Source organism: Hypomesus transpacificus, chromosome 14 (assembly GCF_021917145.1).
Source record: "Hypomesus transpacificus isolate Combined female chromosome 14, fHypTra1, whole genome shotgun sequence".
NCBI classification, from domain to species: Eukaryota; Metazoa; Chordata; class Actinopteri; order Osmeriformes; family Osmeridae; genus Hypomesus; species Hypomesus transpacificus.
Window position 1 is genome coordinate 8,466,041 of NC_061073.1, and position 24,102 is coordinate 8,490,142.

General features: G+C 49.8%; 1 protein-coding gene across 2 annotated transcripts; it reads right to left on the reverse strand.

Annotated features, from left to right (window-relative positions):
• Positions 1–287: 287 nt before the first annotated feature.
• Positions 288–23,328, reverse strand: vwf (von Willebrand factor). 2 transcript variants are annotated; one of them, XM_047035085.1, is made up of 52 exons: positions 23,112–23,328; positions 22,948–22,999; positions 22,630–22,773; positions 22,128–22,230; positions 21,782–21,990; positions 21,161–21,282; positions 20,774–20,993; positions 19,675–19,797; positions 19,431–19,542; positions 19,306–19,352; positions 18,246–18,382; positions 17,777–17,915; positions 17,470–17,570; positions 17,177–17,372; positions 16,768–16,983; positions 16,425–16,671; positions 16,003–16,103; positions 15,725–15,876; positions 14,181–14,284; positions 13,954–14,092; positions 13,695–13,829; positions 13,471–13,617; positions 13,107–13,247; positions 12,625–12,880; positions 11,732–11,899; positions 11,501–11,636; positions 11,057–11,366; positions 9,731–10,898; positions 9,469–9,585; positions 9,185–9,328; positions 8,957–9,100; positions 8,654–8,818; positions 8,513–8,559; positions 7,975–8,152; positions 7,461–7,708; positions 7,064–7,253; positions 6,610–6,951; positions 6,193–6,431; positions 5,937–6,039; positions 4,184–4,255; positions 3,946–4,050; positions 3,619–3,824; positions 3,377–3,526; positions 3,126–3,242; positions 2,675–2,855; positions 2,233–2,273; positions 2,001–2,117; positions 1,634–1,732; positions 1,410–1,538; positions 1,276–1,315; positions 1,034–1,131; positions 288–648 (listed from the first exon to the last, which is right to left on the reverse strand). In XM_047035085.1, exons 1-52 carry the CDS (start codon positions 23,115–23,117, stop codon positions 463–465), a joined length of 8,589 nt encoding a protein of 2,862 aa, XP_046891041.1. In that variant the 5' UTR covers positions 23,118–23,328; the 3' UTR covers positions 288–462. The 2 variants fall into 2 exon arrangements, with proteins under 2 accessions (XP_046891041.1, XP_046891040.1); XM_047035084.1 differs by having other exon boundaries at positions 19,675–19,800.
• Between the last annotated feature and the right edge of the window lie 774 nt (positions 23,329–24,102).

Consider the following 24,102-nt stretch of genomic DNA (forward strand, 5'->3'; position numbering starts at 1 on the left):
AAGGTGTGTTACTGTTGATGGAGTGTGCAATGGCACAAATGAGCTATTGTATGTGTACCATACCGAACCTTCTTTCCTCACCCCAGTGCTTGAGGTGATGCCAACTAAGTTCCCAAGCAAAACCAAATCAAAGCAGGTCAAACACCCCTGCAGCAGCATCATCTTTCTTTCTTATATAAACACACAACACACACACACACACACGCCCACACATACAAAGAGACACACACACAAAAAAGAAAAGAAAGAAAAGAAAGCACCAGACAAATGGCATCTTGCATAAAAAATGCTTGAGAATCTATGTCATGTTTATTGTTTTTATGCAAGAATATTTATTTGGTTATACAAATGCTACTTACACACACAGATACACAGTGCAGACATACAATATACACACACAAGATAGAGTACACGCATACTGTATAAACACTTGAAATTCTTTCATGTCTACATGATATTTGTCTAGGTGCAGTGTTGAGAGTGACAGTCACAGCGAGTGACAGACAGCACAGTGTGCTGGCTCTGGGTTCCGTTGGCACAGCGCAGGGGAACACTCACAGGCTCTGTCTCCATGGCAGAACAGCACACACACTCCTGTTCCACTCCATTCCTCTCCAAAGAATACATGGACTTACTGCGACACTTACCCTGTCAGGCAGGAAGGTAAAGGAAGGAGGAGAAGGAGAGAGAGCGAGAGCGAGAGAGAGAGAGAGAGAAAGAGAGAGAGAGAGAGAGAATGACCGAGGGAGAGAGAGAGAGAGAGCGAGAGAGAGAGAAAGACCGAGGGAGAGAGAGAGAGAGAGAGAGAGAGAGAGAGAGAGAGAGAGAGAGAGAGAGAGAGAGAGAGCGAGAGAGAGAAAATGACAGAGGGAGGGAGAGAGAGCGAAAAGTGGTTTCATGAAGCTCTGTATAATCCAGTCCAGCTGTGTAAAATGTTTAATCTTTATTGATCGTCATGTTCTGTGTGGCCAGACTGTGTGTGTGTGCGTGTGTGTCTGCGTGTGTGTCTCAGCGTGTGTGCATGTGGCTTCACCTCGCAATAGTTCAGTTCTATCTGGTGCTCGGACTGGCAGTCATCCACCTTGATGAAGTTCAACATCCCCACAGTCTTTCTACACTCTGGCTCTGTACCTGCACACAGATAACCAAAACATTTAGTCCACCCACACACACACACAGACACACACACACACACACAGACATGCAGATTCTTAAACATGCACACACCCGCACACACACCCACAGATTTTTGCACCACCTAAAGGTCAAACTCACACATCTCACAGCAGCTGGTGCCGAGCTGGCTGACTTTCCCCTGGAAAGCAATCAAAGGGAGGGTGAGTGTCACAGAGCTGGACGGCCAGGGTACAGAGTTTTGGTTTGAGCTGAAGGAGGTGGTGTGGTCCTACCCCTTCATCCAGGCAGAGCTGGCGGTTTAAGGGGGGGCAGGTGGTCACTTTCGTCTGTAGAACCAGGTCTCCCTTCTGGTTCACTCCACAGGAGTAAACACTACAGCCATCCTCCCGAGTGCTGTTCACCTAGAGACAGACCCGAAGACAGAGAGTGAGCGTGTGTGTGTTTGTGGTGGGGGGAGGGGGGGGGGAATGTTTACGTGGGTGCTTGTAGGTCTCACCTCCACAGACACCACCTGGCCGTCTGGGCGCTGGATGATGCAGATGGTGGGGACACACCGACCGCAGCAGGAGTCGGGCTGTTGCTCTAGAACGTAGCCCTGCAATGCACACGCACACACATCAAGACATGTCAACCAATAGACCTGAAAGTGATAATAATGGTGTTGAAGATGAGGATGATGAGGATGATGACGAGGATGGCGATGAGGAGGATGACAATGAATGTGATAATGACGATGAAGATGATGATGACGATGGAGATGACGACAAGGAAAATGGAGAGGACGACCACGCTGAAGAGGACGCTAAGGATGATGTCCAAGACAAAAAGGGGATGAGGATGGGGAGGGTGAAAAGGATGAATACCTCAGGGCAGATGGGGCAGCTGATCCTCCTGCAGGCCAATCGGTATTTCTTAACTGCTCCTTTGTCCACCGAGCACTCACAATGAGTACACACATCCACCATGAGTCTCTCCCCTGCCTAAACACACACACACACGTGCACACACACGTTTCGCAGTGTTACATACGACATGGTTACTTCCGTAAGTATGTTCGGGAAGTCATCAATATGTGTAAGGCGGGAGAACTCTTACTCCTATGACAGTGTGGTTCAGCACACACGCGTCCAAGGGAGCTGAGAAGGGAAGGAAAAAAACACAGTGATTTATCTGGCTAGGGTGCTAGGATTCTGTTATCTTCTGGGAAATCAGATGATCCTATCTGGCTCTGGAACATTCTTTATTCATGTTGATCTGTAATAGGGTCCTTTGGCTTGCCAGCACTGCCAATGAATCTAAGGGCGTTAATCCCTGACCTCTATCTACACCCTAAACTGTGCCCACTGCAGTGCTTATCCCTGCTCATAACCTTGAGGATAAACTGGGTTATTAGTGAGTCCGGGAGAATTGTCCCAGAGTGCCCTCTGCTGGTCATGGACTGCAGTTGCATTCTGGAACTTCCAAACACCACGGATTGTCTTTTCGGTGTGTGTGTGTGGGGGTATGTGTGTGTGTTTGTGTGAGCGTGTGTGTTTACCACAGTAGCAGCGTGGGCAGCACTCCTGGTTGTCACAGCGGAGCTCAGATCCCAGAGGGCAGGATGGAGTGTCCATCAGAGGACAGCTGACGTTAGAGCTGGACACAAACACTTCACCGCCCATCTTCACACACTGATGCTGCACACACCTCTCCCCTGGGGAGGACCACACCTCCCCTACCTAGTGGGGGGGGGGGTGGAGAGAGAGAGAAAGAGTGGGGGAGAGAGAGATAGAGAGAGGAAGGAACGCGTATTGGTGTACGAGATACAGACAGAGAGAGGAAAAGAGAGAGAGTATTGGTGTATGAGATCCAGAGAAAGAGAGAGCGAGATAGAAAGTATTGGTGTATGAGATACAGAGAAAGAGAAAGAGAGAGAGAGAGATTGGTATTGGTAAGTATTGGTGTATGAGATACAGAGAAAGAAGGGAGGTGTGATTCCTCTCCTTTACCTGTCTGGTCAGCACCGCCATAAGTGAGTCTCCGGGCATTTCTCCCTTTGTCTCCACACAGCTGGTCCTCCGGCACTTTCCACAGCACTCCCCCTCTGAGGAGGTGTACGAGGAGCCCTGTACACATGGACACACACACACACACACACACACACACACGTAAATACACACACACAAACACACACAGATTTTGTATTTTGGGGGGTTGCTTTGGACTGTATGATAATTGATCAGCAGAGAGTATGTCTCACCTGGGGACAGCTTTGGTCACAGACAGGTGGCGTACACTGGGCGATGTGCAGGCGTGTGTGTGGGTCCTGCTGCTGGGTGCAGGTACACCTCTCACACGACTCCTCCCATTGGCTACCCACCGGATACACTACGCCCCCTATGACACACACCTGGGAAGAACAATATTTGATCTGCATTAGGAAAAAAACGACAGGAACCCGAGACATCGGCTCATCACACACACACCCAGAAACACAAACACCTTTTCAGGCTGACATGTGGTCTCTGTGCAGCCACAGTCGTTGGTGGACGAGGAAGTGACGTAACCCGGTGGGCAGGAGTGGGAGGAGTTACGGCAGTCGCACGCACACTCGAACACGTCACAGCACTGCGTCTTTTTGACTGACAGCTTGCGGTGGGACGGGCAGGTGGGCGGAGCTCGCAGAGCACACTCGTCCTTTTTGCAGACTAAGGGGAGAGCCCGAGGGGAGAGAGAGAGGAAGGAGGAGAGGGTTACGGCCTGTTTGGGATGGGGCGACGCGTGGGAGGACGGGTGCGTTGCTGTGGGCTGGACTGCGCTGTAACTCACCACACTGGTGTATGGGCTGACACTCTCCAGGGTTCTGCAGCACAACCGACTGGCCGTCTTCACAACGAGGCACGTCAGGAAGCTCACAGTTGATCGAATCACACACTGTAACATACACACACGCGTACGTTCATTCACAAGACATAGGAAGATGTTCAGTTGCTGAATGTTAAAAATGGCAAAAAATGATTGTTACTTGTATTAAACGGCTTAGGGTATAGGGTGTATTAGTACATACCACACTCGTATTCAGGACAGCATTTGGAGTCTCTCCTCTCTCTCAGAACCTCACATGGTCCACACTCTGGAGCTGCACACACACACACAGTTCAACTGATACACTGAAAAAAGGCTTTACTTTCTCTTCTTTCCTTCTACATATATATTCTGCCTTCTTTTTTGGGACGGTGACAGTTAGAGACAGACATGACATTTATGGCAGAGAGAGAGAGAGAGAGAGAGAGAGAGAGAGAGAGAGAGAGAGAGAGAGAGAGAGAGAGAGAGAGAGAGAGAGAGAGAGAGAGAGAAAGAGAGAGAGAGAGAGAGGGGAAGACATGCAGAAATGGCCCGAACTGGAATCAAACCAAGGGCAGTGTGGGCCTCAGCCCACATGGTACACGCTCTACCCAGTGAGCTACCGGGGCACTGTCAGAAAAGTTTAAGATGTAACCTGGCTTCCCATCACGGCCCGTATCAGATTCAAGACTCTGGTACTGACCTTCCGAGCGGTGAACGGGACTGCACCCGACTACATCAAGTCTCTCCTGCAGCCTTACACCCCCACCCGCCACCTACGGTCCTCTTCTGACAACCGTCTGGTGGTCCCACCACTCAAGAGCGCCCGGTCCCAACGCAAGCTGTTTCTCCTGCCTGGCCCCCCAATGGTGGAATCAACTCCCCACCTCCATCAGGGACACTGACTGTCTCCCCACCGTCAAGAAAAGGTTCAAGACGCATTTGGTCCGGGATTACAATGGCACTTAGGAATGCTTGGCTGGACCTGATGTTAGTTTCCTCCAGGATCACACTGACTCTTATTGAGAGACTTGTTGCTCTTGTTGGTTTAACGGATTTAAATTATTGTACTCGCTGTGAAATATATATATTTTTTTCTACAGGTACACTTGCACTTTATGCGTTTCATGTTGTTTAATTGTAACTTGTTTAACTGCATGCTCTTATGGTTCTTTCCTTTGGCAATTATTTGGTTTTCACAATGTATGCTTCATGTTTTGGCTGCTCGCAATATTCGGGGCTATCTCGTTGTTATGATCAGTGACCCATGCACTTTTGTAAAGCTCTCTCTTGGAAGTCGCTTTGGATAAAAACGTCTGCTAAATGCATAAATGTAAATGTAACCTTTTATCCTGTATAAGAATGATCCTTTGTTTACTGTCCTTGTGTGCAGGAGTGTAGTTACCGCTAAGTTAACTATAGGCTTATGTAAACATACTGGACCCTTATCTTAGTTGACCTGGGGGAAGGGTGAGCATGTGTTACTGACTAAGACTACAAGATGTTGGGGGTTTGTTTGTGTTAAAGAGATAATATTTGACAAGGGCTGGATGGAGACACGACGTCTGGTGACCATTTGCTTGACACCTACTGTTTACGACACCAGGACCGGAGATTCTACTATTGTGTTTCAACAATGGTTTATGACGCACACACGAGCGCAAGGTCTATGCAATGCAGCCAATGAAAGGAGAGCCATGTGACAGTTGTATGAACCAATGACTGTGGAGAGCGGTTTCGTTTAAAAGGGTAGCTAGCACAACATGCTAGCGGAAAAACTTTGTATCACCATGGCGTGTGATGTTTTTGTCTCCTTGTGGGCCGGCCGCAAGCAAAAAAGCTTTCTCAACTTCTTCACCGACTGACTGTGCAATACCTGATAGATTAATATTTCTGACACGCACCCCTCATATTCGCTTCTTAACCAGAGACTGTCTTGGTGTTATGTAGTATGTGTTATGTGTGTGCGTGCTTACGTTTGGCATCAGTGCAGGGCCTAGCAGTACAGTTGATGCGTTGTTGGTCCAGACACATACAGATCTGACATGGGTTATCATCAGGTGTCCAGGTATGGAAATACTGTTCACAACATAACAGAGACACACATTAGCATGGCACAACCGCATCTTCATTGCATTTGGGGAAGGAATGTACAATTCATTCATGGTGCATTTGTTGGTATCCACTAGAGGGCAGTCAAGCCCTCAGGCTCCAGGTGTCCCAGGGTCTCACCGGGTGTGTGTGTCCGTGCCGGTCCACACACTGGCTGCAGGCCTCTGGCGACACACAGCGCCCCTGATGCAGCACAGTTCCTCCCTGGCAGAAGCAGCCCTCCGTGGGTGTGTCCATACACAGGGACTGATTGGTCCTGGGAGCGCCCCAATCACCGGGGGAGGAGCCGATACTGCTGCAGTCCTCCACGCAACCTGTCCGACACCCATCGTACTCCATAGAGCTGGGACACTGCATGGCTGCAACACACACACACACACACACACACACTGTTACTACAAACTGATACAAATTGTTGAAAATGCTCTCTTTTTTTCATCTTGATTGTTTAGGTGTTGCACATCTGTGAGATCCGGTTGTGTACCAAGACACACACACGCACACAGACATATCCACACACATACACACTCAACTCACGGCAGAGATGAGGGCTCCTCCATTCCACACACACGCCTGCCTGTCGGCAGAGCTGTGTGTAGGTGGAGATGACCTCGCACACATCCGTCTCCTGACAGACCTGCTCCTCACACCGGGCCAGGAACAGCTGGATGGGGACGAGAGGGTGACAAGCGGCGAGCACCTCCGAACGCAGGGCCTGACACCCCAGCGTGGCCCCAGACGCACACACCGCCTTCTGCCTCGGCACGCACACGCCGCCCGCCCCGGCCACCGTCCAATCGGAGACGAACGCGGCTTGGTCGGTCGTGGAGGTGCCGTTGCGGAGCGACAGCCGGTCGAACCTTTCCTCCTTGCAGGAACCTGAGGGAGGGAGAGGGAGGGTTTGTGAGGGTGTGCGCGTGTGTGTGTGTGTGTGTGAGCGCTTGTGCTCTGCTGTGAAGGCTGTGGGAGGTTCCAGGGGGAGTGTATCTACCACAGAGCCCCAGGGTGGGGTGTTCCAGGGCGGAGGTGTGGAGGGTGACAGTGAACTCGTTGCTCTGCGGTGTGAAGGTCAGTACGTAGCCGCGGTCTGAAGTCAGGTGCAGCATCACTCCTCCATAGCTCACCACCTCCAGACCCCCAGACCTCCACGGCAGGCGGAGCACTTCGCTGTCCATGGTTACCTACACAAACAAACACACGCATGCAGACACACACACATACATGCAGACACACACACCCAGTAATGAATTGCAATGCTCCACACCATTTACCTAAACAATGAAACACCCCTTGTAAGCAACAAACAACAGAAAACACGTACAAACATGTTTGGGTACGTACACACCTACAGAAACACACACACACACACAGTCACACGCACAAATTACCGTCATGTCATCCTTCAGCAGCAGTGTGCTGGCTCCGTGCGACACCTCCATAGCCCTCATGCAGATCGGGTCGTGATTGGCCGATCCTTGACAGGGCCCACTGTGCAGCTTGACCTCTGACCCTGTCCCTGTCCCGTTGCCCCTGGCAACGGCAAGCAGCGTGTAGGAGCAGAGACCCTCCTCGTCAAGCCTCAGGGCCATACCATCAAACCTGACCACATGATGGCTGGCACCGCCCATGCACATACCTACAAACACAAACCACTTAGCATACAATCCACTCCGTACACGCTTAGTACACACAACATACTCAGTGAAAACAATACGCTCAGTTCGCATCATTCCTACATGCTGAATAGCAGCTGCTAACAGGTAGTAACATCCTAACCTACACACCACAGGGGAGTGAAGCCCAGAAGGCAGGCAGAAGGCCCCAAAAAAAGAAGAAAAAACACTTTGGTTGGACATGTGGTGTGTTTGTATGGCCTGGCCCCTTGTGGGGGGGTCCACTCACAGGGACACTCCCAGTGGCAGCCGCAGGTCTCCTGGACTCTGAGCGGAGGCACGTTGTTCCTGCAGACTGGGGGCTCCAGCCTGTCACAGTTCACCTTGTGGCTCTGGACCGTGACCGCTCCGCTGGGGTGGCACCGCACCGAGTGGCAGCCGTCCTCCAACAGCCACGACTCGCCAGGCTAAACACACATACACACACATTCACATTGAGTCATTTAGCAGACGCTCTTATCCAGAGCGACTTACAGTAAGTACAGGGACATTCCCCCCGAGGCAAGTAGGGTGAAATGCCCTGCCCACTGCCCAGGGACACATCCTTTGGCAACCTTCTGATTACGTAATAGCCCGATTCCCTAACCGCTCAGCCATCGGACCCCCCATCTGACACGCATGTACACACATGCACAAATACACACACGTACAGTGTGCATACCCACAAATACACATGCATGCATACAGCATACACACGCATAAGGTAAGCCAAACATCATGGGGATATTATTATTATTTAGGAGCCCTTATAGGAGCACATGGCTCACCTTCCTCTCCTTTCCCTCATCATCCACACACACTCCTGGAGGACCGGCTGTAGAGGAACACACAACATCTCTTTCATCATCCTCCTCCTCTTCCTCATTATCAGTGTGTGTGAGTGTGTGTGTGTGTGTGTGTGGGTGTACCTCTACAGAGTCGCTCTGTAAAACCATGGTCTAGGCTCAGCAGCATCAGTAGCTGTTCCATACTGTTCAGATGGATGGTGTTCTGGTGTATGCCATGACCGCCAAGCACGCTCAGTTCGGTCCTGTCATAGTCGGGGCCGATGCCAATGGGAAACACGGATACCCCTGGTAGCAGGCGGGAGAGAGAGAGAGAGCGATAGAAGCAAAGTACAACGTTATCTTCAGTTACACAACCTTGAAGTGGAGAAGCTTGATTCTTCTATGAATGAGGCACACGTGATTTTGGGATGATGTAACAAGTACCTGCAGTCAGTGCCTCATTAGAGGCTTCCTTGACGTCATCCGACGACTTGTCAATCACCAACATGACCACCACCTTGGCCACGCCCACTCGCCCTCCACTGGCTGGGGAGATGGCCGTCTGAACAGCGAATCGCAAGCCAGCGCCTGGACGACAACCGAGGACCTTATTTTGGCAACCAGCTTTGTCTGTGTGTGTACAGGTGTGAGTGTTTATGTGTGCGTATTTACCCAGTGCAGGGGCAGTGGTTGTCTTCCTGGGTAGTTTGTCGACCAGGTCCAGTAGATGTGTTCTGCTCTGCTCCTCCTTCCAAGACACCCCCACACTGTTGCTCTCCCCGTACAGCACCACACCCACCTGGGTTTCATTCTGACCTGCACACACACACACAAACACACACACACAGAAAACAGTCACCAGCAGCTTCACCAACGACGGCAACCATCTGCACCCTGAATTCAGCTTTTTGAAAATACGAGTGTGTACAAAGATGTGGTTAGAAGTGTCCGTGTACCGATGTTGGCACTATTAACGAAGCCTTTCACAAACGTCTTCATGTCCTCAAACTGTCCGTCACCCCGAGGCCCGCCCCTCAGCAGGAACAGCACGTCCATGGGTGCCGTGCAAGGCACTAAGGTCAAAGAGCACAGAGACAGCCACATCAACCAGCAACCACAGCTGACTCACATGATATGCTGTAAACGTGTCAGTCTTGTATAGGTCGTCTGACATCAACCTACCATATTTTCTTTCACACAGGTGTGTGTGTCGTTTACCTGAGGGGGGCAGGGTGGCAAGGGGCCCCGGTGTGGGGAGGAGGGGCGGAGGCAGGGTGGGGGAGCGAGGTTTGTGTTTGGTGCGTGTGATGTTGATGACTCGCTGGACCAGGGTACTCAGTTGGCTGTAGTCGTCCACCATCAGGGGGCGCTCCGGAGCGCTGAGGGGCAGCAGGTCGACTTCGCTCAGGCGTGGCCCCACCCCGATGGGGTACACGCGTGTCTGCGTGTGGGTGGATGGCGGGCGCGTCACAGTGTCGGTGGGGGGGTTCTCCGTCACCAGGAACACCAGCTGGGGTGGGGTGGAAGGGGATCTGGGCTGTTCTGTAGCCACTTCCTGGTAGACCGAGGTAACGGCGGCGCCCGTGTTAGTCGCTGCCCCGCCCCGCCAACGGATCTCCCGCAGTCGCCGTAGCAACGCTTGTCTCTGCCTCCGCACCTCCCAGCGCTTGATCTCCACGGTGACCGTGACTGAGTACTGGATCACCGTGATGCGAATGGACTCCTCCTTCTCGGTCAGCTGCGAGATCACTTCCTCCAGGAAGTGTAGAGACTGGTTGAACCCCGTCTCACCGACCGTGTCGGAGCCCTCCAGGATGAAGGTCACGTCTTTAGAGATGGGGGTGGCGGTGGTGGTCACAGGGGCCAGCTCGACAGGCCTGGTAGGGGTCAGGGTGCTGGGGGAGTGATGTGTGGGGACCGGCTCCAGGAGGGGGGGCTGCGTGGTGGTGGTGGTGCCCAGGCTAGGCTTAGCGGCGGTGGGCTTCGGCGGGGGAGGCTTGGCCCCCTCGGGCTCCATCCCCAGGGTGCAGAGGTGGTCGGAGACCTCCAGGAGGCGTGAGGGCAGCTCGGCTGTGCTGCTCAGGATGTAGGCCCGGCTGTCCGGGCTGGACTTGGTGATCTCGCTCACCTGGGCCATGTCCGCCTCAGGCCCCAGAGCCAGGGTCAGGGTGGTGATGCTCTTCTTGCGGAGCAGCTTGGTGGTGGAGCGGAGGGAGCGAGGGTTCTTACTGGCCGTCAGAATGATGGCCACCCGGCCGGCGTTATCGCGCTTGTTCTTGTCGTAGATGTTGATGGCCAGGTACTTAATAGCCTCATCCAGGAAGGCTGCATCTCCCCCGCTGTAACGCAACTCTCTCACGGTCTTCTTAAACAGCCACTTCTGGACCTGTAGCAGAGCAAAGAGAAGGACAGAGGAGTTTGTGGTGAGGGCCAGAAAGGGGTATGTGTCCGTGTTTTACCATATTGTGCCTGTGTGTGTGTGTACACGCTGCTCTGCACAGTAAGTATGTTGACGTGTGCGTGTACCGCTTTGTGTGTGTGTACCTGCATGTCATAGGTCTTGACCCCGGAGTGATAGAGCAGCACAGTGGCGCGTGTGTGAGCGGAGCCCATGCGGAAGCGATCCACCACACCCAGAATGAACAGCTTCAGCGCCTCAAAGTCTTCCTCGCTCAGCGACGTGGAGCCGTCCAATAGGAAGGCCAGGTCCATGGCGCGATCGCAGTTGTTCTCGGGCATCACAGTGGAGAGGAGCAGGGCGCTGGGCGTGGTCAGGCCAGGGGCGGGGGCCGGCGTGGTGAGAGAGCCCAGGGGGGGGCAACCCTCACAGCTCAAGGTGTTGTTCTCACAGTGGCTGCAACGCACACACACACACGTGTCCAAACAGAGTTTCATGGAATTTTCCTTCCACTACAGAGAGAGATGTCATGAACACATCCTATGAAAATGAGTTAGAGGGTGTTCAGATGTTCAACATTGTGTTGTTACCATATCTGACAGTGCTGGGGGTCATTGTGGTTTAGGATGACCTTGTTGCCATGGGAGATTCTCTGCCCCTCGTGGACACACATCTGGCACTGGGAGGGGTCAACACAGCGCATGGTCACCTCATCCAATAGCTGACCTGCATGGTACGAGGGGCGGGAGTTAGAGCTAGCTTCACCTGCTATCTGGAGGTTACAGTCTTTCTGTTTATCCAGGGAGTCGGCTACACGTCACCTAGGGGACAGTTGGCATGGCAACCTTCCACACAGGTGAAGGGGCAGTGGAGGGGGTCCGGGTGCTGGCAGGTGATTGGACAGGCAGAACCGCAGGTGTTATACCTCCACTGGCATAGCTCCTCCCCCACACCAGGTCCCGCCTCATTCAGAGCCTCACAGCTCATAGCTGAAACACAAATACACACTCTCTCTCTCAACACTGCTGACAAGCAAGTCATCCCCTGGTCAGACTAGATCAGTGGTTCTCAACCCTGGTCCATGTTGTAGATGCTTCCCTGCTCCAACAAACCTGCAGCAGAACCACTGGACTAAATAAATTGAGAGGGTACAATTTTGGGGGAACTTCTGAGGTGTGTTTGCAGCCGCTGCAGCAGGGGCATTTATATTTTTTTACTATTTCACCTCCAAACCTATTGTTTAAACTAATATCAAACGTCCAAACATTTTGAGAAAGACAAGGTTTTCATAGGTGTACTTTTCCAACAATTTTCAACTGATATGTCTGTATATGAAAGAAAAGTATGCATACTATTCACTATTGACAGCATTTGTTGGTGCTCATTTACACCTCAAAATACAGAGTGAAAGTATAGAATTAAACAGGGTTTTCAGTCACTCTGGCAGTATCTTAGCTGGGATTGTGATTCAAAAAGAACCATCTGCTAACTGAAAATATGCCTCCAAAAACATAAATAAGATGAAAATTTATTTTTGAAAAACTTGGATAACAAGTTTGATGAAAATACGGTTTGAAGCATGTCCAATTGAACCCAACCCTAGTTGGGGCGGGAAAATAATAAGAATAAATAAACATACATGAGAGAGAATATAGGTTGAGCCTCGCCAAAGGCAGACACACCCAACAAAACCGGCAAGTAACGTTCAACTCACGACAAAGGTCATTGGACCTCCAGCTGATGGCCACGCCCCTCTCGGAACAGGCCTGAGCGTAGGCCGCAATGACGTCACAGAAGCAGGCGCAGTCTCCGACGGAGGAGCAGGAGCAGGCGGCCTCCACACACATCTCCATGAAGGGCTCAGGGTCCACCTGGCTGTTACAGTCCCTGAACAGAGGCCCTGTCAGCACGCGACACGACTGCTCCACTGTCATCAGCTTCACTATATTGTCACTGCAGGGAGAGGCCGGCTGCATAAACACACACACACACACACACACCGTACAGGCACACCCCGCACACACACACACACACGAGCGCACACACACAGATTGGCATGTATGGGGTGAAAGAAGCAAGAAACTTGTTGCTGAGAACGGCCCCGTCTATTCCAGCGGAACATTTCGAGGAGTCGGAAACGTGAATGTCCGACAGGAATGTGCGGTACGCTCCGTTTCTATGGGGACCGTAAGCTACCTGCGTGGCGTCTGCACAGCTGGGCTTGACCTTCCAGGAGTTTCCAAAGTGAGCGGAGGCAACCTCCAGCTGATTGTTACTGCCCAGGAGATCGTTGTTGACATTGCCGTCGAAATTACCACACAGACCACACACCCGGTCCTGCACACACATTCACACACACACAACCACGGTAACACACATATTAATTAATAACACATAATAATTAATAAAGTATTTTAGGATTAATAATTAAAACAATAGTATTACTATTTAGTACTATTGCAGAGACATGGTTTAAAGTTAGCATGGCAGCCTTGCAACTACTGTGGCAGCAAGCGTACAGTAGTAGTGTGCCAGTTCAGAATGACAGAGGTAGTGTTACCTTGTAGGAGGCAGACAGGTGGACCACTAGACGTGTGCCCCGGTCCCAGATGATAGAGATGTGTTTCCCCAGCAGCAGGATGTATGAGATGCCAGAGCGAACAATCTCGACTTCTGACCCCTGCAGCACCGCTCTCCGCATCCTCACCTGGACACACACATGAGCATGAGAGGGTGTCTCCGTATGTGTGTGTGTGTGTGTCAGTGTGTGCGTGTGTGTGCTACCTCCCCGTGCTGCATAGTGATCAGTCCTCCCTGGTAGTAGACTGTGACTGCTTTGGCGCAGCGTTGACCCACTATTCCACAAGCCTCGTTTTCGACCAGCACACGGAAGGAGCCCTCCTCCCCATGACACATGTCCTAGAGAAGATTCCGGGGGGAGGGGGGCGAGGTACAGGGAAAGGCGTTAAAACACAAGAACAAGTTTCAAGCACAAGCACAATTTTCATCGTTCAACGATCATCAGAGCTTCAGGGTCCCTCACCTGGACCAGGACATACTGGCACAGTCCAGGGTAGGAGTACTTTAGGCCATCAAAAGTGATGTAGTGCCCCTCGCCCACGGTGCGACACACCCCGTCACACACTTTCTCCGTACAGCGCCACTTCCGGTTCTCACACACACTGCGGAGGACAGCCTTCGTCAGACACACACGTCCACACTCGCCGACGCACAAAAACACACACCCGCAGATGCAAACCAGCTCTTTACCAGGTGTTACAGTCCATCGAGATGGTCTCTCCTGAGCTAAAGGCTTTGTTGTTGTGGTAACAGGGGCACTGCTCCGGGGCGATGCATGCTCTACGATGGATCACCTGTTCAGTCAAGCAAAGTGATAACAATGACAATTAGGATTTTTATTAGTGCTGTCAAACGTTTAAAATATTTAATCGCGATTAATCGCATTAATGTCATAGTTAACTCGCGATTAATCACAATTAATCGCACATTTCTATTTCTATCTATTCTAAATGTCCCTTGATTTCTTTTTGTCCCATTCTTTTTTCAAATTTTAATGCTCTTATCAACATGGAAAAGTGGTTCGGATTGCTTCGTGCAAATATTTTTTGTTATTGAAAACAACATTGCAATCGCCTGGCTTTGACGAGGGGGCGGAGAATTTGCATCATGTGTGCTTGGCCATCAAGTGGTATTTCAGACTGGACGTGCTGCAATGATTTAAGCAATAAGCCCCAAGAGGCCGTGGTTTACGCTGATTTTAGAACAGGTAAGGGGAGTAGTTAGGCACGACGCGAAGCGGAGTGCCGAAAACCCCCCTTACCTGTTCTAAAATCAGCGTAAACCACGGACTCGCGGGGCTTATTGCTTTTCTAAAACTGTTACTACAAATATTTGATATGGTTTCATCAATAAAAACAATTAGAAACAAAATAGTTTAATAATAAACCGTCATTATTCCGCTACTACAAAGTATAGTTCCTATATAAATCGTTGCCACGCAACAGCCAGATGGACATCTTTGCCGTCTTTTTCCATTTGAAATATTCGATGCGCAGTAATATGGAGTGTTAAAGAATGTTATGAGGACAACCTGTGAGGTTATGCTGGATTTTACAACGGCATGGAACGCGATATAGCCAATCACAATCAAGGATGGGAACAACCAGTTTTAGAAAGCTCATTTTAGAACGACAAAACACACAGATCACTTTGGTCTTGTCAATGGAACCATTTGGCAACTTTTTAAAAGTAAACTTTCCATTTAGAATCTTATTGGCATCCATTTCGGCGTCTCGTGCTCGCCATCCACTGAAAACGTAAAGTTAACCTACTACCAGAGAATGTCTCATATCCGTAAACGGGCTCTGCTACTACGCTTTAGCCGGATTGCAAGCCAAACAAGTGTGTGGCGTGCCTGTTGTTTTGTTTCCGGTCTAGCTAGATCCGGTGTGGTGTTGTAGTTTTTCTAACTTCGGTAGTTGTTGCACCAGCATGTGAAAAAAACTACAAAATTTGCTAGGCCAAAAAGAGCGTTAATCGCGCGATAAAAAATTGACGCCGTTAATTTGGGTTTGCGTTAACGCCGTTAATAACGCGTTAAACTGACAGCACTCATTTTTATATATCTGGATAAGAAGAAATACAAATACACACACACATAGTTACACACTGACACACAGCCAGTTACACACACATACACACACATACACACACACACACACATAAAGGTAAACACACACATACATATACACACACGCAGACACAGTAAAAAACACACACACACAGGTACACACCGTGCCAGGGGGGCAGAGGCAGCCAGGGATGCAGGCCAGACTGAGGCAGGGGAGGTCCAGGTTCTGACAGGTACGAGCACACTCCAGACCCTCCTCCCCCCCCTTACACTCCACACGCTTCAGATGGGGGGGGCAGGGGGCCGACCGACGTTCTACACACACACACACACACACACACACACAAATACAGTAGTCACCATATATTAGTGCTAGTGCCACAGAATCATCACACATCTGCCATTTAGAGAAACACACACACACACAGACGCAAGCTGTACCTCTGGAGGGCGGGAGATCGTCGTCATCGTAGAAGAGGTCCGACAACATGGCGTCGCTCATCTCATTAGAGCTGCAGCGCATGGAGCCGTTCTCACAGTAGCTGCACACACACCACCGACACAGCAATACACACACATCACCAACACAACGATAAACACACGTCACTGACACAACCATGCACACACATCCCCGATCCAGTAAAACATACATGCGTAACTAACACAGTAATACAGACACACATCATCAAAAACAACAAAATAGACACATAACCAACATGACACACACAGATTGCCAACACAATAACACACACACATGATCCCAATGGAAGTCAATCATTCCATTAAAACCACAATAGATCATCCCCTTCCATCCTCCCCTCTCTCTGTGCCTCCCACACACACTTCAAGACGTGCTGACTGACCAGATAGTGTTGTGGTCAGCGTAGACGTCGTTGGGCTGGTACATCTGTCCGTCATGAAGGCAGGGACACTGGTCAGCTGTCACACACTCTCCAGAGTGGCTGAGGTACTGTCCGGGGGGGCAGAAGCAGCCCTCCTCGCACCCAGCCTCTCCCCCGCAGCCCGACTCAGCCCCCGAGAGAGACCGGCAAGACCCCTCACACACACTCCCACAGGCCTCATACACCTGGCCGTTAGAGCAGCCCAGATCTGCAATGAACACGACATCGCAGCGTGTGTTTGTGTGTGTTTGCATGTGTGTGTGTGTTTGCATGCGCACAAGTGTGTGTGTGTGTGTGTGCGTACCACACAGTGATGGTGTCCTCCAGTGCAGCAGCACTCCCCTGGCAGAGCAGGCGGCGGCGTAGGAGGCGAGGGCGGAGCACAGACACTCCTCGCTGCTGGAGCACGCGCACACGTCATACTGGCAGAACCGCAGGAAGGGGCCCGGGTTCACCAGGAAGTGACACGGCCCAAACGCCTCAGACATCAGCACGGAACACGACTCCTCAGCAAAGCGCACTGACAAAGAAGAAGAGGAATGTGTGAAGAGAGAGATAGAGAGATAAAGAGGGAGAGAGGGAGAGAATGAGAGAGAGAGAGAATGAGAGAGAGAGAGAAAAAGAGAGAAAGAGAGAGAGAGAGAGAGAGAGAGAGAGAGAGAGAGAGAGAGAGAGAGAGAGAGAGAGAGAGGAAGAAAAAGTAGAGAACAAACCTCTTTTAGGGTTCAGAGCACAAGGGTCAGTCTCTGGTCTATGTGGGGGATCACAATCTCCGCTGGTCCTCCACGATTGGCCAAACGCCTGTGGGCTCGCCTCCACCAGCCCCGCCTCAGACAAGAAGTCGTCACCTTGGTTACCGTTGTAATTGCCACAGAGGCCACAGGTCTTCCCCGCCCACACGGGATGCAGCTGCAGCAGACGGAACACATGGTTAACCATGGTTTCGATTGCACTTCCTGTGTGACGCTCAGAGAAACAGATCTCAGCGATGGCTCTGTCTGCCCACCTTCAACAGCACACGGCCCCGTCCGTCCCAGTCCAGATGGAGATTCTCTCCAAACCTGACGCGCACTGCGGACTGGACCGATCTCTGGATGCGCAGGTGACCTTCACAAACACACAATGCTGTGTGAGTGTGTGTGTTTGCGTGCATGTGCCTGTGTGTGCTCTGTGTGTGTATGTGTCTGCACGGAAATGTGTATGCGCGTGCGCGAGTGTTGGTGTGTGTGTGTCCATGCATGTACGGGTGCGTGTGTGAGTCTGTGTGTGTGCTGTATGTTTGTGAGCATGCGTGTGTGTGTGTGTGCCGGTACCGTGGTTGAGAGGCGTCTGGATGTCCATGCCGTTGACAGACACCCCTCCTCCATGTTTCAGCTTCACCGTCATGTTCTCCAGGGAGGGCAGGCTGAGAGTCACTGAGCGCGTGCACACAGAATCCTGCTCGTCTGCACACTGACCCAACACAGGTGGAGAAAGCATGGGTCTGAAGGTTTAGAAATACAATACACCAGTACCGAAGCAGGAGAAGTACTTGGAGATTTTATTTATTTATTATTTAACCAGGAAAGGCTCTTGAGATTACAAATCTCTATATCAAGGGCGTCCAGGCCAAGATATAGGCAGGAAGCCAAGTCATTTCATAGTTACTAACACAACAACACAACATAAAACACTAGTTAAAAACATTGACAGGACATTGACAGGACAGGACAAGGAATCAGTCTCAAAAGCGTTCATCATGACGTAAAAAACATTCCCTGAACTCTATGGAAACATATTTACCTGCACAGTATCAATGATGACAGAGAACTGGCCTTCAGCACAGTCACTGGCCAGCAGGTACTGGCACTGGCCAGTGAAGGTGAAGAACTTGTTATCAAATGTCTTGAAGTGAGACTGGCCCATCACCAGGCACTCCCCTGTAGAGAAACACACACACAGTTGTGAGTAGAGGTTGTGGAGCTGGAGAAGGGGAATTCTAGCATTTCCTACGTGCCTATGTTGATCCCAGTCAGTAGATCAGCTACTGCCTTATTGTTTGTTCATACATGAGTTCTTCTTAGCTCACTCAAGTTAAAAAGGAGGCCAACGTTCACAAACTCGTCGAAATAGTCAGTATCCTGTTTGTTTTCTTAAAATATGTTTACATTATGATACATTACATTGAAGTATCTGATTGAACCATAATCTCAATTAAGGCCCCCAATTTATTTTTTATATACTTGGGTGTTTTGCCAAGAATTGGTGGCAGGCATTAACATTTGACTGGATTCCCCAGGCCACTACACATACTGTATGTGTTCCTGCTCTAACATGTTGGTTACTGATGACAGTCATGTTTAGACCAGTTGTTAGTAGTTAGGCCAGAAATACACTCAATAGGCTGAGAGAGAGCCTTTTATGGGCCGGTTGGAGACTGGCGGGTCAAAGGAAACATTCGAGCTGACCTTAGCGTTCCAGGAAACTCAGGAGTCCTGAAATGGTAAGCTGTCCTAAAACACCAAGGCTGTTGTGTCTATAATCATTTGTCTGCCTGGGTGTACAACAAACACCTGTTGGCTGTTTATTATCTTTGTCTTTCTCTATTCATGGTGAATTCTGTCCTCTGACCTTCATGCCTCATGGTTTTTGCTATTGCCACAGTGTGTGTGATCTGGTCATTATTCTTGTCATCATGAGGTGTGAGTTTAGTCTCTCTCCAATAAGCTTGTTGTTTAATCCTTATAAACTAAGAACCGGAACCCTTGTAATGGACTACAGTTTCTTCCACAGTGGCCAGTTTCTGGAGCAGTCATATCTGTGTCTTTGACTGCTTCATGTTTAGATCAGTCAGTTGTCTCACCAGGACAGCCCTCATTGGTGCATTCCCAGGAGCCATGGCGACATACACTGTGGAAATAACGGACAAGATCTGAGTGTGTGTGTGTATGGGTTTGTGCATTCGTGCTTGTGTGTGTGTGTACTCACCAGACGTTGCAGTCCTGAGAGATGCTGGAACCTGGAGGGAAGTGGCGTCCCATGTGCACACAGGAACACTGAGACACCTCCACACAGCGTTCCCCATCCAAAACCTTGCCCACTGACACACACACACACACAGTTCATAGTAACACACAGTGATAGTAGTGAGAGATTTGACAAAAGGGGTATAGTGAAAGGAGATGAAACACACAAAGTGAAAGAAAGAGAGCTTCTGGAAGCCTTGTTTTACCAGGACATGAGCACCCGTCTACACAGTCCTCCTTGCAGACCTCCTGGATGTTGAGGCTCTGGCAGGTTGTAGAGCAGGACTTGCTGCACTCACTGTACTGCATCCCTATGGGGCACCTGGGGGCTACTCACAAACACACATACCAACAGAAGAGACTCAACTGGCAAATAAGCACAGAACAAATGCTTCAAGTGAACCAGCTACAATGTCTTTGTCAATTTGGTTTGAATTCCTAATGTGGTTTTACACCCGGTATAAAGGTTTTGTTTGGTTGACAGTTTCTCCCTGTGAGATTGAGCACGACTAGACCTTAGAAGGTAAGACAGGGGATCATGTACATCTGAAGAACGGTATTTAAGGGACTAACCAAAATCTAGTTCAATAAATGTCCTTTATATTGTGAATTGAAAGGCAATGGCCGGGTTTCCCAGATTCATTCTAGAGCGCTCTTCGAACGTTCTTAAGAAGTTCTTAGCGTTAAGAGCTTCTTAGAGAATCTGGGAAACCCGGCCAATATTGTTTGTTGACGTTGATTCTTCTAAGAGGCCCACACAAACCATGTTAAAACAATCAAACATGCAATTTTAAGAGTGTTGAGTGTATGTGTTTCATATCATCTATTTCAGGTTTGCTAGTGACTAGGAAACCCTTTAGGGACACATTAAATCCCTGTACAAAACGAGTTCAGTTCCTGAAAAAATGGGCTTTTAACACTTAGCTGGCCTGGAACAATGAAGCTTCCTGAAAATGTACTTGTATAGCAAAGTTAAATTGGGTAAGAGAAGTTAATACTGGTTTCTACCATAGAGAAAAGAGGAACCTGTCCACAGACCAAACATTGATTTTGTAAGACGTAGAAAGTCCCGGGCATCAAGGGGATGGCCTGGGTTTGATCTGTCCCTCTCTCCCCCCTACATTTCCTGTCTATCCATACAGGAACTGAAAGGCTGTGACCTGACTCTGAACCTTTGTGCGTGCCCGTTTACCGCAAAATCTAAGTTTGATCCGAGTATTCACTCTGTGCCCCCAGGCCAATCCCAGCCTCTTCCCTCACTTCTGTTTCATCAACACCACCTCTCGCTCCCTCTCTCAGACTTACAACACTGGCTCTCCTCCAGCCATCCATTTAGCAGTACACCGTGGGCGTGGCACGTCCGGGCGTACTCCAATAGGACTCCGCAGTGACAGTCCGGCCCCTTCCCCTGTCCACAGTGACACGCCTCCTCCTCGCACAGAGTCAGGAAGACCTCGGGAGAAACCACGTGGGCACAGTGCAGAAAAACACTGGAGGTCCGTAACACACTGCATCTGGACAACACCTGCACACACATTCACACGCATACATACACACTTAATACCAGCACAAGCACCGTAGTGAGACATCACATTGAAAGTTAGGCCAACGGAGATTCTTTTTGGAATGGGATGCAAAGGTGGAAGACTGGGAAAAGGTGCTGGATCGGTGGAATCCCATTGGCCCCCTCACCTCTGGAGTATTTTCTGTGCTGTTACAGGATTGGCTTGGAGGTGAGACACGATGACATGGTTCTCCTGCCCCTTTCACAGCCCAGGAGTTTGCAAAGTCATAACTGTCCTCTGTCAGGAAGCCTGAAGTTACAGAGGCACACAGACTAACATTCAGAAAACACACACACACACAGGTAATTTGAAATCTACATTGTCAACACAGAGGGTTTCTTGTTCTAAGAATTCACCTAGTATCCTTAGGAAATTATACCTGCTCCCCCCTTCTGTCTCTCTCTCTCTCTTCTCTCTCTCTCTCCCTCTCTCTCCCTCTCTCTCTCTCTCTCTCTTCTCTCTCTCTATCCCTCTCTCTCCCTCTCTCTCCCTCTCTCTCCCTCTCTCTCTCCCTCTCTCTCTCTCTCCCTCTCTCTCTCTCTCTCTCTCTCTCTCTCTCTCTCTCTCTCTCTCTCTCTCTCTCTCTCTCTCTCTCTCTCTCTCTCTCTCTCTGACTCTGTGTGTCTCCCTCTCCTTTGTTATCTCTTCCTGTTCTGGATCACTCGTCTTCCTGCCGCGTGGTGACTCAAAACCATTTCCTGCATTCCAGTAATCCCACGCTCACACATTGTGACAGTGACAAACATACCCTCCTGGGCCGTGTAATCATCGTCAGGTGCCCTGTTGAAGTTGCCACACAGACCACAGGTGTGGTTGGCATGGTGTTTGGTCACGGTCACCCCGATGTTGGCCGCATTGTCAATGGTAACGGAGAAGCCAAACTCATCGCTCCAGAGCTTGTAGAAGCCCAGCTCAGTACCCACGAAGACAGCGTGAGATGCGTAGGGCAAGGCCAGGCTACACACAAACACACACACGGATACAACTGTTTGGCAGGAAGGATGTTGATCACATAGATAAGAATGTGATAGACGATTGCTCTTCAGCATGCACTACATGCACAGATATACAGACGGCCCACACACACACACTACCTTTTCTCTCCCTGGGAGAGGCGTCCATCGACAGACAGATGTAGCTCAAAGACCTCCCCCAGAAACAGAGTCACACCAGTCCTCTTCCCTTGGACAAAATCACCTGGGGAAAATCACACACCCAAGCATACACATGCACACAAACAAACATACACACAGACACACAAACACACATGCATACACACATAGATAGATATACACACATACACGCATGCATGCATACATGCATACACACACACAATACCACACACATACATAGACACACACGCATACAAACAAACATACACACCCACATGCACACGCACGTTACAGAGGCATGCACACAAACACACATTCATAGACAGACACATTGACAGACATAGACACACAAACACACATGCATACACACATACATAGATATACACACATATACGCATACACAAAGGTTTTATGAGTCTGCGTGTGTGTGTATGTGTGTGTGTGTGTGTGTGTGTGTGTGTGTGTGTGTGTGTGTGGGCCATACCTAACAGAGTGAAGGCGCGATGGCGACAGTCTCCCGCCAGTAGATAGCTACAGTCTCCAGGGAACTCATAGACCACTCCATCAAAGGTGTGGACATGATGGCGACCAAACAGACTGCAGCGCCCGGACAGTCCAGCCACACACACTACACACACACCATGGCTTGTTACGGACCATTCAAAAACTCATGAGAGCTGAATATCGTTCTGAGTGGCTGGTAGCTAAGATAACTGTAAGTCAAGTAGGAGGCTCAGGTATGCTTCTCGTTAGTCTGAACTCGGTTCTTTGGGTTAGGTTCAGTCAGGAGGTGATAACTCACCCAGCAGGTTTAGGAGAACCAAGATCTCTCTCCACCCTGCGCACCTATAAACCTGAAACAATCACACACACACACCATCATCATCAACACACAACACACACAATTTAGTTTGTCTCCTGCCACAATATCCAACAGCGGAGAAGCCATGTATCAGTCCAACGTACCTCCATATCTCATATATTCAGCAGATCCTCTCAGTTGGTCCTGTCTGTGCACATTGCCCAGAGAAAAACCATGGATCCACAATAAATTCCAACTTGAACGCTGAAGTTTAAGCCTAGTCAAGTTCTAAGCTCCTTTTTCTCCTTGCCTTTCTCACACACACATTCTAACTCAAACCGAGTGACCAAGGAAGAGCTCATTCCATACAAGAGAAACTGGGGGGGGAACTGGTTTTATAGTATAGGAAGCCCCCCTCCCCTATCTAATGATTGTGTGTGTGTCTGTGTGTGTGCATAATGTGTGTGTGTGCAGAAATGTGTCCTCCCATCGTTCTACCAGTCACCGGCCCTGCCCCCCCATCCCTGATAGTGCCAATAGAGAGAGAATATTAAATCCACAGTCTGTGGCCTGCTGACGAACCTTCCCGTGCTATGGGCACCAAGACAATGCCCGGATGTACCAGTTGATCGCCCAGCTGAGTGATTAGTCTACACACACACACATTACTGCCAACTCAAACATCTTAGGCAGAAAACATGTTCACTCACCGCACATATCTCACACAATAACAGGACTCCAAAAGACCAGTGACTCACCACTTAAAACACAGCTTACTCTAATCGAATTGTGCTTCAGACATAACAAATGAGGCATCCCATCGAATTTCATGTGAAAATCTTTTACAATTCACGATTGGTGCACAAAATCAAGAAATATGACCGTTCATAATTTATTTAATCGTTTAATCGCAGGGAACTCGAATTGATTCTGTTTGATTGATTGGGGGATCATCTCTGCCATTCTATGCCTTGATCTTCCTCGCTGAAAGAGATGACGTCATGCACGTTATCTAATGTATGGAGTCTAGCAAATCCAACAACGGTGAATAAATCTGACATAACATTTCAAATATAGCACACACAATTTACCAAACAATTCGGACACAGGGGTTTCTAACTGAAAGAAAAGGAAGAAAGCAAGAAAAGAAGGAAA

Coding starts and splice junctions, on each gene's coding strand:
- vwf (XM_047035084.1), bottom strand. Junction 11,900..12,624: donor GAGGTCCAATGACCTTTGTC/GTGAGTTGAACG, acceptor TTTGTGTTTCAG/CTATGAGCTGTGAGGCTCTG. Junction 6,952..7,063: donor CCCCACCCTGGGGCTCTGTG/GTAGATACACTC, acceptor TCCCTCCCTCAG/GTTCCTGCAAGGAGGAAAGG.